The sequence below is a fragment of the Balearica regulorum genome, chromosome 1 (assembly GCF_011004875.1).
Source record: "Balearica regulorum gibbericeps isolate bBalReg1 chromosome 1, bBalReg1.pri, whole genome shotgun sequence".
Taxonomy (NCBI): domain Eukaryota; kingdom Metazoa; phylum Chordata; class Aves; order Gruiformes; family Gruidae; genus Balearica; species Balearica regulorum.
Genome location: NC_046184.1, coordinates 2,469,253 through 2,484,602, shown reverse-complemented (window position 1 = coordinate 2,484,602; position 15,350 = coordinate 2,469,253). Strand labels below are relative to the sequence as shown.

The 15,350-nt window shown below is 42.0% G+C and overlaps 1 protein-coding gene across 3 annotated transcripts in view; it reads left to right on the top strand.

The window, feature by feature from the left end:
- Nucleotides 1-15,350, top strand: part of EXOC4 (exocyst complex component 4) — a 403,799-nt gene that overhangs the window by 242,165 nt on the left and 146,284 nt on the right. The window contains exon 11 of one of the 3 annotated variants that reach the window (XM_075756247.1): nt 6,274-6,526. The exons of the other annotated variants lie outside the window; for them this stretch is intronic. Within the exon in view, the coding sequence (XP_075612362.1) occupies nt 6,274-6,511 (238 nt within the window). The 3' untranslated portion in view covers nt 6,512-6,526. Of the gene's footprint in view, nt 1-6,273; nt 6,527-15,350 lie in introns of those variants that run through there. 3 annotated transcript variants of the gene reach the window in all.

Genomic DNA, 15,350 nt, shown 5'->3' with positions numbered 1-15,350 from the left:
ACCTGTCATGCTCTTATTGTGGAATTTGCGTTGTAGGTTTTGGAAAAGGGAGGATGTACAGGACAAGCTGCATTTTTATTCTGTAGCTGTTATTTAACAGTCATTTATTTAATTTAATATCACCTGAGGAAAATAAATTCAGTATGGGAGAGTAAGAATTTGGTACCATGCAACTGGGCAAGCACTCTGGTGCACAAATAGGCCCATTCACTAGATGTGTTAAATAGCTGTATAACATTTCTGAGGCTTAATTTAGAACTTGGAAATCTGGTATGGAAACTCCAGTCAGTCAACCTCTGCCTGTGCTGCAATCCTTTTATCATTACCATTATTCTCGTTATTTTGTATTTCATAGTGAAGTCCCACAACTGGGGCATATGGAGCATCTTCAGAAATTTTAACAACAAAGTCATAGAATCATAGAATCATTTAGGTTGGAGAAGACCTTCATCGAGTCTGACCGCAAACCTCAACCATGTCCCTAAGCACCACATCTACAGGGCTTTGAATCACCTCCAGGGATGGTGACTCAGCCACTGCCTTGGGCAGCTTGTTCTAGTGCTTGATAACCCTTTCGGTGAAGAAATTTTTCCTAATATCCAATCTGTTTCACTTCCTTTAAGACCATTTATAAAAAAAGTAAATCCAAGTCTAGCTGCATTGGCTGTAGGATTGTGGAGTTCTGAAAACCAGACCAATACAGCGAAACAAAACCACCATTAAGATGAAGATGGTCTTTGCATTCCTGATACCTAAACCTTCCTTCCAGGGACAGAAGCCCAAGACCAGCATACGATGGCAGCTACTTCTCTTGCCGCAAGCAAGTGATTTGCTAGGGAGAGTTAAAGACAGAAGGTTTCTAAAAGGAGCCCTCAAGGATAACATAAATAATCCTTCAACGTTAGACCGAGCAAGGGAATATCTGTAGCTCTCCTGGCTAAAAACCCATCCCACAACGGTATTTTTGTCGGAAAGGCAGTATGGAGAAATAAAAACATTTTCCTAGCCTGATGTGCTTCAGCAAAACGTCTCTCTCCATCCCATGCACCACTGGCTGCTTCTCTTAAGGATGCCAGCGGGGGAGAACTGGGTCTACTCATCACTTGGGATTGAAGATGGCTTAAAAATGTATCTGGTATGATGCAAATGGCAAATCATTCCCTCTGAACCAATGCTAATTGGTTATCTCTGTTTAGCATTTGGAAATACTTGGATATTAGTGATTCTGTCTTTCCAATTAGAAATGCTGGCAAAATTCACTTTTTTGAACTAAAATGCCCCTTATACTTTCAGCAAGAGCAATGTATGAAAATGCTGCCTGAGTTCCAGTATCGACATGCTCTTTACTTTAGCTGTGCCTGTAGTTTCGATGGCGTGCAGCTGTGTTTGCTCAGCTAACACAAATTCTCATCTTTGTGGCGGATTGTGAAACAACCATAGTACTTCATTTTACAACATATTTGCAGAGGGTGAAATTGTTTGTATTGAGCTTGTGTGTAAGTGCTGGGGATTTTTTGCAGACAGAAAGTCTTAAATTGACTGTCCACTTTCCTTGTCCAGTTTCACCAAAAAAAAAAAAAAAATAAAAGTTAATACTTGAGTTAAATTTAATTTGAGTTTGGTTTTATAACCAGAAGGAGCAGGTCAATATTTTGTGAAACAGAGGGGAAAATCTTCTTGGAGGAATTTTTTTTCATCGTAGAAGTGTGTTTTATTGTGAAGCTATATTACTTAGAGCTGAATTTAGTGAAGTTATAAGTGCTGACAACCCATCCCATCCCATCCCATCCCATCCCATCCCATCCCATCCCATGCATTTAATATCTCCGAATAATCCTGGATAGCCCATTGCACCTGTTAATTACCCCTACATACATTATTTAAATATCTCACTACACCTGCTGATTTCTCCCCCTGAAAAAAACAGTTGGGAATAATGTATTAAAAGCATCTTAATACTGTTTTGTTTGTTGTCTATATCTCATTAACATTTGTTCATCTGGAAAAGTGAAGTAGTTTATTTGACCCGTACCATCCCCACCGTGTACCTGCCCTCCCGTGCTGCGTCCCCATCCCTGAACGCTGAACTGGGGGAAAAGGCTGATTTAGTCTGTAACACAAAACACTATATTTTCTTGAATAACTCTGGAGGAGGTGTTGATAGTATGTGGAAACTTGATGTTACCACTTATGCTTTGGATGAGAGGATTAGGTGTTGTAGGAATGGTAATTATAAATGAGGATCTTTGCTTCGTTAATAGGCACTCAGAGTCTCGGGCAATACGTGGTGGTGGTGGTTGGGACCTAAGACGACCTGAAGTGGTTGGATTCATTGTCCTTTTCTGACCTGGTTTAACAACCCAACAGTGAGCGCATAGCTCTTTGGGCCAGGACAGATGTTGTTTCTCATTATTCTGTGTGTTTTGGGTTTTTTTATATTAAAAAAAAAAGAATAGAAAAGCAGTAGAATAAGTCTGGGAAAGTATTACATTCAGTGGCATTTAACTGGTGGCCACCATGGGAGTTTTTCACTGCTGTTTTCATACCCAGACTGTTCTCTGCCATTAATGGTCCGATGGACAAGTCTCATTGCTTAAAATGAGAAGGCTCAGTTAAAATCAGCCCTTAATTATTCAAAATTATGCACTTTTTTTTTTCCTTCAGTGATGTAACAGCATTTTCGAGTGCTTTTGCCCCATGGCAGAAGAAAGAGAATTCTATTATTTGAAAGAGAAGAAACTAATGTGGAAGTGGAGTAAATTTCTGTTTTCATGAAGAGTGGCTGCAGTGCAGATGCATGTATGTAATAGAGGAACCTGGATGTATGAGTGTGTGTATTTTTGGTAGTTCAGCATCGTTATTTTAAAGTAAAGGCAGGCAGACCCCCAGGTGGCTCCCTGTCTTGCTGTATTGAGGGTTTTCCCTCCTTCCACCAAGGTGGTTTTGCGTTCATTCACTAAATACGGCACTAAGAGGCTGGAATGAGATATTGAAATGCAGTTCCATCTGATCTTGGAAATTGCCAAAGTTAACAACTTTCGAAACCTAAAAATAAGAAAGGGCTATTTTGCAAACCCCATAATAGATATTCTGTCAGAGCTCACATTTTATTTCATTTCTTGGAATTCAATATATGGATTTTTATCCAAAGCATTTACCAGGTGCTGGTGACTCTCTCCCTTGGGCTGATTGAAGATGAGCATGTGGGGAGGGAGGTGGAAGAAGGACAGTATTTTTATTTATTCACTTTTTTATTAGGTGAACTGTGGTTCCAGGACAAGTCCCATCAGCTGCTCAGACAGTCCTTGAAACCCTTTCCCAATTCTCCATCCATCCTTACAGCTCACTTGCAGGTTTGCAATGAAAGAAAAGACTGAACCGACTTTCATCTTCTGTGGTCATTATTGTGTTAGGTGAGAGGAGGGCATTTTATAGATTGAATCTTCCGGTAGGATTAATCAACAACCGGCACCTCTTAAATGAGGTCTTTGGATGGACTCTACTTGGTAATAATTTACTGGCCTTTCTGCCTATGTGTGCAATTGATACGCTCCATGCACAGTTCTGGCTTTAACTTCTGGCTTTATCCAAGGGTGCAGGTATCTCCAGTTCATTTTGACTGCAGGGGTAAAAAGATGGGACACTAAGTTAATGAAGGGTGATTTTTTTTTTTTTTCCCCTCTCTCTTTTTCATTGGTCATACCCCAGAACTGATTAGCAGAATCCTAGCCCAGAATGAAAGCATGAAAGTCTTCCTTGAAGCACACTGGGAACTCTCTTTAATTGGCTTGAAGTCTTTCTTGAGTGGTGGGAACCTTACCTATATCTCATTTCTTTAACATTGCCAAGATCGTTCCTTGGCCTGCATCAGTCTTTGGGGTCTGCTTAGTACCCGGATCCATCCACCAGCGGTCTGCTCGGCGGCAGTGTGCAGTTTCTGTCCCATGGAAATGAAATTGTTGAATCTCCATTGTTTTTCGTCATTCGCTGACCAGAGTCGCATTGATGAACGTTTTCATTTTGCTGGTTGTTGATGTCATGCTTAGGCTGCCAGAAAAAGAGAGAGAAATAAGAGAACCTTCAAATATGAACTCAGTTTATGTGGGGATGTCAATGAGTTGTTCATAATAGTATTTTATATGGCTGCAATCAAAATTAATTGTAGAGAACTATTGTTTTGCTTGTAACAGTACTTTATAAATTAATAGAATTCACATTAACTGAAGGGCTTAGAAAATATGAAAATCTCATCTTTTTCTTTGACCTGCTGCCAAGACTATTTTTGAATAATGTGTAGTCAAGGAGCCACATGGTTTAGAAGCCAAAGTAGCTCTATTGGTGGTCTGAGTTTGAAACATAACATTAGTTTTAAATGCTAAGAATTCATGTATGGTTTATTTGCTTTAAAAAAATCATTCCTATCAGGAATGGAAGAGTGATGAAGAGAGCAGTATCTGCTAACTCAGTAGTTCTTCTCCACTACTTATGCTTATCATATCCGAAAAAAACGAAGAAATCAATTCCTGCAATCCCTAGCCACGTCAAAACAGCGCTTATCAATGTAAGCCTAATGGAAGTTGCCTTGTCTGTTTGAAAGCATATGAATCTCGGGGGTCAGGATATAATTTCTTTTTTCTGTTATACTTGCAGATGCTGCTATGGAATAAAGAGGTTTTTTCCACTGAATGAGGGTGATAAAAATTACTCACTAAATTGTTCCAATAGCAGCAGCTTTTTAAAAAATTACTTGGTGGTAAGGGCAGAACTCAACTAGATGGACATTCAACATCTGAAAATAAGAATGAGTTTCATTTTGGTTTAGTGGTTGAGGTGAAGTCGAGCAGGTCAAAGAACTAGGTAGATCCAGGGGGTGGAAAAAAGCAACAAAACAAACAGACAAAAAAAAAACCCTCCATAAAAATTCATTTGGCCACAACATATTTTGGATGGATCTGGGTTAATATGGGAATCCATAGTGCCAAGAAGGCCAACGAAGAAATTAAACAGCGCAACGAATAGGAACGTGTTACAATGCATGTGATGTATTGCACGTAGAGGAAACTGCTGAGTTCTGAGCTGTGGTTTTGCAAGATAACTGGTTGGGGATTTTGTTTGTGGTTTAAGTTGGTTGGCTGGCTTCTAAGGACTCTGTGGAGCAAGGTATTGTGGTGGTCGGCCTTTCAAGGCCGACTTTGCTAGGTGTGGAAGTGGGAGATGGCCAGTCCCCCCATCTGAAGGTCATTGAAGCTAGTAGGTCATCCAGACTTGGGCTTTGGGTCAAGCCCTGGCAATATGGAATTAAATACAACCGTGTTGGCGATGTAGGAAATAAAACACTTTCTCCTGACAAGGACATTGCTCCCAAGCACAGAGAGCAAGTCTGTGGCAGACTGTGGGAGACACAAATGTGTGTGTTTTCCAGGCTTTATTTTTCCTTTTTTCTTTCTTTCTTTTTTTCTAATCCCAAATGTTCAGCAGGATATTGGGTCACCTAATTGCATTTTGTTTTCCACTGACTGCTGTTCTTATCACAGCAGCGCAAGACTCTGCAAGTTCAGTCAATACTTGTGTATTCACAGGAGGCAATCAATAAAAAAAATTAAAAAGGAGTCATGGTAATTAGGCTAAAGCTGCTGCTTATGAGTTTTCAATAATTACTTTTGCTTCCTCCTTTTCTAGCGTCTCAAGAAAATGGTGTCTGATTGAAGGAGGGGATCTTGCTTGACTGAGGACATGTCAAAATTCAACAAAGCCAAGCGGGAAGTCAAATTAGTGCTTTTTGTTTCAGCGCATGAAGGGGGCTTCACAGGGAGACAGGGAAAAAATAGTCTTGATTTTCAGATGGTGCCAGCTAGCAGCTGTGCCGTTCTCTCTTACCTGTTTGTCCTCATTTTCATGCCCTGTAACATTCGCTCCCCTGGCAGTAACCCAGGGGCTTGCATTTCTCAGAAGAGCTCTGGGGAGATGTCCCATCTGGAAGAAGACAAAAAGTTTTGAGGCACGTGTTGCTCTCTTCTGCTTGGCTTTGTCACAGCCATATATTTCTGAGGACACTTCCTACGGTCATACTCTGATATCCAGAAGTGAAGGGGGGGGACTTATGGCTTGTCCACAACAGAGTTTCTGGTGATAGCGCTGCTGTTTGGGCTGTGGATGGAAGGAAATAAATACATAAACCCATGTGCTTCAGCACGGAATAATCAGCCATCTCTTCATTAAAATTGTGCCACGGCTTTTTCTGTCATTGGCTGATAACTCCCTTTGCTCAAGCAGGCTTGAATCCATCGTGATGGAGAAGGGCCTGAGATCTCTGTCGCTGCATCAGCAGAGGTTTTCTGAGATGGCAGAGAGCAGGGCTGGGGTCAGACCACAGCAAGGGTGCCCTGTGCAAGGAGAAAAAACCTCAAATGCAACCTTTCGCACCCAGATCCTGCATCGCATGAGAGAGAGCACTGAGCTTATAAGGCGGAAGACTCTGGATGGCTTGAAGACCATGCCATGGTCATGTTGAACTGATTATTAAAGGGGGGAAAAAGTCCCCCAAGCCCTGCTGTGGCTGTATTTAGACCTGATGATTACTTACAGTAAAAATAGCACGAAGACATGTGTCGTGTATGTACCAATGTGTGTACCCAAGGGAAAGCCCTTTTGTGCAAGTAAAAGATGTCTCAGAGCATCACGCTGATCTCTCCTGAAAAGGATCTGTTTCATCTTTGGTGAAGCGTTGGAGAGTCTTTGTACCCATACTGGCTTCACTGTGCAGTAGGTAGTCAAATAATGTTTTAACGTGGTGTGAAACCTGGGATCCCCCTGTCTGCCGGGCGTTTTCTCCATCCTCTGTCTAGAGACCACATCGTTGCTTCTGGCTTCAGTGCGTGAAAGGCACTTAGAGCTCCTTCCCTGGTGAGACTGCTAAGGCTTTCTACCTTAAACACACACCTTTGTAGTCATGGAGAGAAAAAAAACCTATATTTCATTATCCTGAACTCTCTTCACTTCTACATAAATTGACTTGTTACTCCAGAGTTCAAGAAACAGTTTCGTGTCCCATGAATCTCATTTTCCAAACAAGCTGCGTTGTAAGAGCAACGTCATGCTGGAGAGGAGCAGACTGATACCTGAACTCTTTTAAAAGGGACGCTGAACCCTTTTCATCCTTTCCCTGCATCATCTCAAAGCCATGGAAATGGAGCCTGTGTCTCTTCTGTATTATTCCTGCATCCAGAGGGACTGGCATGGGTCCCACACAATTCTGGTTTGGCCCTAAGCAGCACGTTCTTATCCACCAGCAAGCTTACCACAGCCATTACAAAAAGGAGAAAGGAGCAGGATTTTTTTTTTTTTTCTAATAGCTGAATCTATCACACTTTCTTTTACCCCTGTTTCCAAAAGTTCTGTTTTTTGTGTGGGAAGTGTTGGAATTAATTTGAAAGTGTTAGTGAGGAGTACTGGTAGACACAGCTGTAAAAGCACTAGGACCTGCAAAAGCCCCCAAAGAGCTGTCAGAGCTTGGCTCTTTGTGGAGAAATCTAAGTTGTTGGGGTTTTTGGGTTTTTTTTCTTTTTCCAAATGTACAGAAGCTTTTTGTCATTTCTCAAGATTCAAGGCAGCTTTTTAAAATCTCAATTTTCCACATTCTGGTGGTCTGTTCTTGCTGTGCTGCCATATGGTGGTGACCCAGGCTTCCCTGCTTACTGTCAGTCTTGTTACTCTGCGGATTCATGGGAAAGGAGGTGAAATCACTGAATTGTAATGACTTCATCCAAGGAGTAGCCCCCTTTCACCCTCCTGCTACACTAGCCAAGGCATAGACCATTAACAGACTGAACGCTTCAAAGGTGGCATTCAAGATGTTAGAGTTGCTCAATGTGATTTGTAAGATTTTCACATAATTGCATCCCTCAATTTTCTCATTTTAATTTACGCTGGAATCTAGAAGCCTTAATAATCAGTCAAGCCTCGGTGTGTGTAGATGCTTTCTAACGAAGGGAAAAAGATGGTCCCCTCTCCCTAACCTTATAGTTTAATATATACATTTTAAGACAAAAGTTGACAAATACTTGGGTATTGATGACCTAGATGAGCCATACAAAGAAATATTTTTTAGTATTATATTTTAGGTCAATATATTATTATTATATTATTATACTATTATATTTTTAGGTCAATATTTTTTAGTATTATGGCTACTGATCTCAGGATCCGAAAAGTTTCTCCCAATTCCCTTTAAGATCTTTATTTGCTGTTGACCATGCGGCGTGAGTTCAAAGGTCATTGTCTGGAAAAGTCACTTGTTGCCCAATGCTGTTGCCAAGACCAGTTGGGATCGGTCCATTTTAGAACCGAAATAAAAGGCAACATCAGATTTTGTCCTAAGAAAAGAAAGTTTGTCTGAATTTGCTTCGTGAGAGACAGGCTTTCAGGTAGGACACTTGAAGGTGCAAGAGGTTTGAGATACAGAAACTACTCAGAAAACATTTTCCCTAGTAATTGAGTGAATACCTGTAGATCTGCCAGATCTACCTGAATGAATATCTGGTTTAAATACAGAGTTTATAAATATTATAAATAGTTGTATTATAAATAGCTGGGACTAGATTTACCAGCCTTGGAGGATCCCTTCTACTCCTGGTAGGATTCAGTAGTGTTCTGGGAACAATGTGCTTCCACATGGTTACTTTCTGGCATCTCTGGCAGTCTTGCAGATAATGACAACCTTGATGAACTTAACCAGGTTAGATATATTGGACATGTAAGCTTCAGGCCATTCCCCCTTGTCCTGTCACTCCCTGCCCTTGTCACCAGCCCCTCTCCAGCTTTCCTGTAGCCTCTTCAGGGACTGGAAAGGTCTCTAAGGTCTCCCTGGAGCCTTCTCTTCTCCAGGCTGAACAACCCCAACTCTCCCAGCCTGTCTCCATAGCAGAGGTGCTCCAGCCCTCGGATCATCTTCGTGACTTCCTCTGGCCTCCCTCCAACAGCTCCATGTCTGTCTTGTCCTGGGGACCCCAGAGCTGGACACAGTACTGAAGGGGGGTCTCACCAGAGAGGAGTAGAGGGAGAGAATCATCTCCTTTGACCTGCTGGTCATGGTTGTTGTTATGCAGCCCAGGATACAGTTGGATTTCTGGGTTGTGAGTGCGCATGGTCGGGTCATGTTGAGTTACATTAGTTATAGCTATCTTTTAACAAGGTAAGCTTAATTCAACTTCTAGGAAAATATTGTGGTCTGAGTACATGGGAGGTCAGGATAGATGGTAGTAGTGGTCACTAAGGGCCTCAGTCTGTGAATTTGTTTAAAGGGATGTGCATTTATGAAAAAAAACTTCAGTTTTGTCTTTGGAGATGGACCGCAGTGAAGGAAGACTTACCCTGGCTTCCTCATGGTGGGTGAGCACTGCTAGTTTTAAGATGATAAAACAGGTCAACCATCATTTCCAATGATCAGTCTAGGTCATAGTATTTTTTTAGTTATCTTGCCTTTGATAGAATTATCATATGTTAGAGACTTGTAAAGTATTTCAGTTGGCGATGATGATGATTTGCAGGTATGGAGACCTGATGAGGCATGTCTTCCCTACTTGTTTTGGAAGCTACTTTGGATCTCTCCAAGCAAAGTTCCTTCCAGGCACCTGAATGTTTCTTTACAACCCCTTAAGGTGATTAATGCTGCTCATTAGGAAATTGTCTGCTTTCTGAAGTTAGTTTTAAACGCTTGATGTCCTTAAGGGGTTTTCTTCTGTGTTGCTGTGCCTGGAGTCATTGCTTCTAGATGCAGAGGAGTGCTATAGTTTTGTCTTATCTCTATATGTTTTTGAGAACACACATGATAGAAACCCAATGAAATGACACAAGTTTATCTCACTAAGATAAAAGATGAATCAGAACTTAGATTGCAGATGGCACACTCCTTCCTCTGGGAAACACCATATTGTTCTCCCAGTCCTAGCAGGTATACGTCCCCATGGACCAGCAGACGTGATGTATGACCTACAGAAGACCTGTGTCAGTCTAGAGTGGGATCTGGAGGCCAAAGCTAAGATATCTGAGGGCATCTCAAATACGACTAGTTGCCCAGGTCTTGGCAACTGAGCAGACCTTCTAGCTCATGTGTAGACACATAAATAAAGGTGTCTGAATCTGGAGGTAAATCTTACTTCAGGTAAAGGTTTGGAGTTCCTGGGCTAAGTCCTCAATTACGCAGTCACAGAAGGAGAAAATGAAATGATCACATTCTTAGCCATCGTTAAAGATCTTCAAGGCAGAACTCATTAATTCCTTTTGCTTTTCTGAGTGAGACTATCCATCTCGATTCCCACAAGGAATTAAGATTAATTTGGATAGATCTGTAGACTAAAGCATTTGGTGCTAAGGCCCCTGCTGCTATACTGCATGTGGTTTGAGAGCTTTGTTCTGGACTATTTAACCTGGTCTCATACGTTAAACTTTCCTACCTCATAGTTTTGCTTTGTGGATGTCTGAAGGACCAAGCAGCGATTCAGTCCCTGATGTTCTCATTAGCTGCCTGAGTTTGTTTGGTGCGAATCTTACAGGTTGGTTTCTACCAAAAGGAATCTTGTTTGTGCACACCCAAATAGATCTGCGAGCGGGACCCACGCAGGGGAAGGGCACGATGGGGGATTCGCTTCAAAATGGCGTAATGCTAATGTAGACGCTTTGTCTTTATTACAGCCTTTCAACATTTTCCTCCCTTTGGAGTGGCTATTTGATGCAAATCAGGTTTCAAAGCCCATCTCAAGATCCTGCAGTTTCCCTCTTTATTTAGTGGACATACTCAACCGCAGCTTTCTTGTGCTCTTTGTGTTAGTGAGGACATAGATGAAGCCCTTTTCAGCTCGTCTCCGGTGTTTCCCCTTTGATGTGTAAAGAGGTTTGTGCAAGTGTTGTTCCCTTGTCATGTTTACCTTTCCGGCTCAAGGAAGCCAACTGAATCGCATCTATAAGTTTGTATTAGACCATTTTGCAAATCACACACAATGAAGGCATTTACTGGAGTCGTACACGGCAATAACAAAACTTGGGATTTCAGAATGTATTTATCGAGGGTGAACTTCTCCCCCCTGCACGCATACTTTGTCACATTTACCGGAGGAGACGCACCTTTTCCCCATGGAGGCGAAGGAGGAATGATGCCATCAGAAAAGCTAAAGGAGATCCTGTGCATCGGCTTTTCAAGGCGCAGAGAATATTGTGATTAAATGCCAGCCCAATCCTTTGTATAATACACCCTACGGTAAATGCTGTAATACATTTTATAGATTGCTCTCCCGCTGAAGGTTCTGTAAGTGCTTTGGAAATAAATGTCCAAAACCAGACAATGTCTGAAAAGTTGTAGGTAGGTAGGCTGGAATGTCATTTCTTCCAGGCGGCATCTTCTCCCTGTTCAGACCATCATCCAAACCATCCAGGGCGAGTGTTGGAGCCTGTCGTACTGCCTTGGAATAGCAAGGGAAATACTCATCACACAAACCGCGGTTAACTCAGATTTTGTGCAGGATACAGCTTATTGCTGCTTCTCTGTAAAAGCATCACAGCATCTGTAACGCCTCAGGTTTTATTCCTGCTGGAGCCGTAGAAATGTGGTGGGAACACAGAGTAACGGAAGGTACCGGATTTATGTGGGATGGGGATCGCTCTGCTCTGAGATGCTGCCGATATTTCAGTGGGAGTAACTGAAGGGGAATTAAAGGATGGATTGGACCTGAACAAGAGCAGAGTCAGGCTTCAGGAGGCCAGAGGGCTTCACAGTCATTTGCAAAATCTGCCCTTGGTGCTTGCAGGAAATACCGAGTTCCTCCAACGTCTTACATTTCAAAGGGGCCTGCCTCTATCTGAAGCTGTTAAAAATGTGCTGAACCTGATGCTGCTGTGCAGCGATGATTTATTTGTGCTCATTTGTTTGCATTTTTCCCCACACATGATCGTCTTCTTGCAACTTTGCCATGAGATATGCTTTTTCTCCCCCCAACAATTGTTCAACGGACCTTTGCTTCATCTGCAAATGAAACCATCAAAATGTTTTGAAGGCCAGCTCATTTTCCTTCTTACAAAAACCCCTTTAATTGCTCCCGTGAAGTATTTTCTTGCTTCTCTCCATCCCAACAAAGTGGCATTTATTAGCATTTGTATGGTCGTTATTTGTAATTTCACTGCTGTTCCTGATGCTTGCATGTTATAATTAAATCATTTCAGATTGTAGTTACAATATGAAACAGCTGCACCAAATTACAGTTGAAAACATATGCTGGAAATATGCAGCTCCAATTAGCTAAGTATCTGGGATGCAGCGAGGGTGAAAGACCCAAGCAAACAAGAGACCTCGAATAGGCTGCAGCTTTCCTGCCTCAGATCCGCCTGGATGCCATTTGCCATCCTCATAAATTGCACGATGAGGGAAATGTCCTGATTCTTTGCGTTGCGCTTTATAAAGCAGATGTCTATGATCTTTTCGGTCTTGGCTGTTAACTCTTCCATCGCCCCATGCAGAAGGGGTGGGTGTCTGGCATGGGCAGAGTACGCCATGGACATCTGGGTTGCCCTTTTCTTGACCGCCTGTATAGGAACAGTGGGCGGGGAAATGCTTTTTGGCTGATAACACTGGAAATAGTCATGTCTAGGTCTACAGCGCTGGGATGAGGCCAATGCAGAGGTTGGATTCAGTGGCCAAGTGTTGGCCACATCATTCTGGCATGATTTTCCGTGTGCGCCTTGAGATGACCATGGTTGTTACCTGATTGTAAAGCCTGACTTCTTCCCTCTCTCCCCTCCTGACATCGATAGGTAGAACGGAGTTTAAATGCTTTTTATTAACTTGAAAGCATGGCATGGGTAGGGTGGTGGAAGAGGAGGGTTGACACAGCGCCGGCACTTCCAAGACGCTACGTGACTTTGGGGATGACCCCTTCCCTTCAGCCTGCCTCTTCTTTCTTAGCAAGGCACTCAGCTTGGGACCATGTCTTCTAAAAATCTATCAATGTTTCAGAGCTGTCTGTTGAAAATGGGTCACCCAAAGCCTGCAGGGTGGTTTGCTGCTTTCTAAAGAGAACATAAAAAGAAACTGCCTTCTGGCGCTATATAATACACTTGCTGTTCTTTAACATGCTTTACGATCGTGGTTAATGGCTCTGTGCAGTGCGGTACTGCACTCCATTGCACCTTGCAAAGACACCGGGTGATAATTTCCTCGAAATGAAGAGGAGATGCAGGAGAGATTGCAAATGGACTCTCTGTCCCACCCAGGTAAGGATTTGGGTCACTGAAAATAGGTACTGGTGTAATTGCGTGCATTAGGATAGCTTTTTAGATGTCACCATGCTTGTTAAGCAAAATTTCCTGCAAATTTCCATTGTGCTTATGATATCCTAGTCAGATCTTATTTAGCAAGACTATTAATAGTGAAATGCTACAAAAGTTAAGGCATTTCTCTTTTATCCATCACACCACTATTTCATTTACTTGATAATGTTTCTCTCCATGCCTCTGTTAAAAACTGTTGTGCAAGTTGAATAGTAAACTGCATTGCTGTGTGTTTATAATGCATTAGGGTTTTTACTAATCTATTACACGAAACCTTTCACACCGGTGTAGCTGGTTTTCCTCTGATCACGTGGATTGCATCACTCCAGAAACCGTGCTTTATCCGGAGGAAAAAGCCACTTTTCCCATTCTGTGGTCGTCTGTTTACTTACAATAGGTAAAACAAAAGGCTAAATCCTTTCCCAGAAATCTTTTGTGCATTTCCCTGAACATACCTGTGTTAAATTGCCTATCAGAGATTTCTCCCGCTGTGAGCAAGAGGATAAGCAAGCGTTAACGTCATGGTTTAGTGCGGCTGAGGTTGGTCTTTCATCCAATATATCGTGCTTTCCCAGGAAAGGTGGTGGATCCTGGCATCAGAATTAGATTGTTTCAGAGAAAAGATTTGATTCTGCTGTAAGTTATTGAACGTAATAACATTTTATTGCTCTGCTTAAGCAGTTCAAAATTTCTTGCGGTGGCTTTGAAGGAAGGAAAAGCGAGAAGAAAAGGGTGTTATGAAAGATGCGACTGAGGGCTTGCCAGGTGGAAACCACGGAGGAGGAGGAAGATGTGGCGTGTGTCAGAGAAGGTGACACTGAGCTGCCAGCGTGGTATAGCTGTGAGAAGGCAAATGTCATCTCGGAAACATTTTCATTAGGAGATTAATGAAGTATTAATTAGAAGTGTTAATACTGATAACATTAGACGCACTTGAAACTTTCCCTGTGATAACTGTGACCGATTCCAATTACCTGTCTTTAAAAAAGGTGCGAAGGAGCAGCTATTAACAGGAGCGGAAACCTCTTCTACAGGAGCACAGTCAAAAAAAAAAGGTCCGCTGGCTTCTGTTAGCAAAACCAAGGCTGGTGTGGAGGGGATGGATCTCTGCAAGCAGCAGTCTTCAGCCAGAACCTGGAGAGGACAACTCCAGGCCAAGAACTGGATAGAGAAACCCCTCTCCGCACACAGGTTGCCATTACTGTTTGTAGTGCCCCAAACGTGCAAAATGCTCTCCAGCGCTGGGGTATGTGTCAGAATTTTTCAACACAGTCAACAAAATTGAAGTTAGGGTCCGTCTGAACCTTTGCCCGAGCCAAACTCTTTTTATTTTGAATATCGATTCAGTATGTGTTCTTGAATAAATCTTGTTCTGTGTAACGATCTTAAGTTCTGCTTAGCCTTGTAAGCTCTACAGGATAGGATTAAGGTGGGGGAAAGAAAACCCTTCCAAAGGTTATATTTCCATCAGATTGGATAGAGGTTGAATCTTGGTCTAATGTTAATGCTAAATAGCCTACTTGGACTTTCTAATATCATATCTGGTGGAGCTGAAAAAGGATAAAAAAGTTTTATATTGGATTTCTGCCGCTATTTTACTTTAACTGGAGAAGTTTCCCTATCAGAGAGCATTGATTAAAAAGCTGCACCTGCATTTATATTGTCAAACCATTTTCTGCTATTGAGAAGGTCTGCATACACCATAAAATCAAACCTCTCTCTATTTTTTAGTACCTCGTTTCTTTAGGGGGTTTATTTGCGAGACTTCCTTTATTCCCCCAGACTAAATTCCTTTAAACTTTCCTTCATCAGAAACTCTCTGTCACAGCTCAGCCCTTTTTGGTTTTGGTTTTGTTTTGTTGTTTGGGTTTTTTTTTTCTTTTGAAATATGCTTCACTATCAAATTCTGAGCATTAAAAGACGACCGTGACTTGAGTATGTGGGTTATGAGATACCCATATTCAGTGACTGGGTCTAGTTGTAAAGATACAAGAGCATCACATGGAAAGGATGGTCTTGTTATGAGATGGGACTTT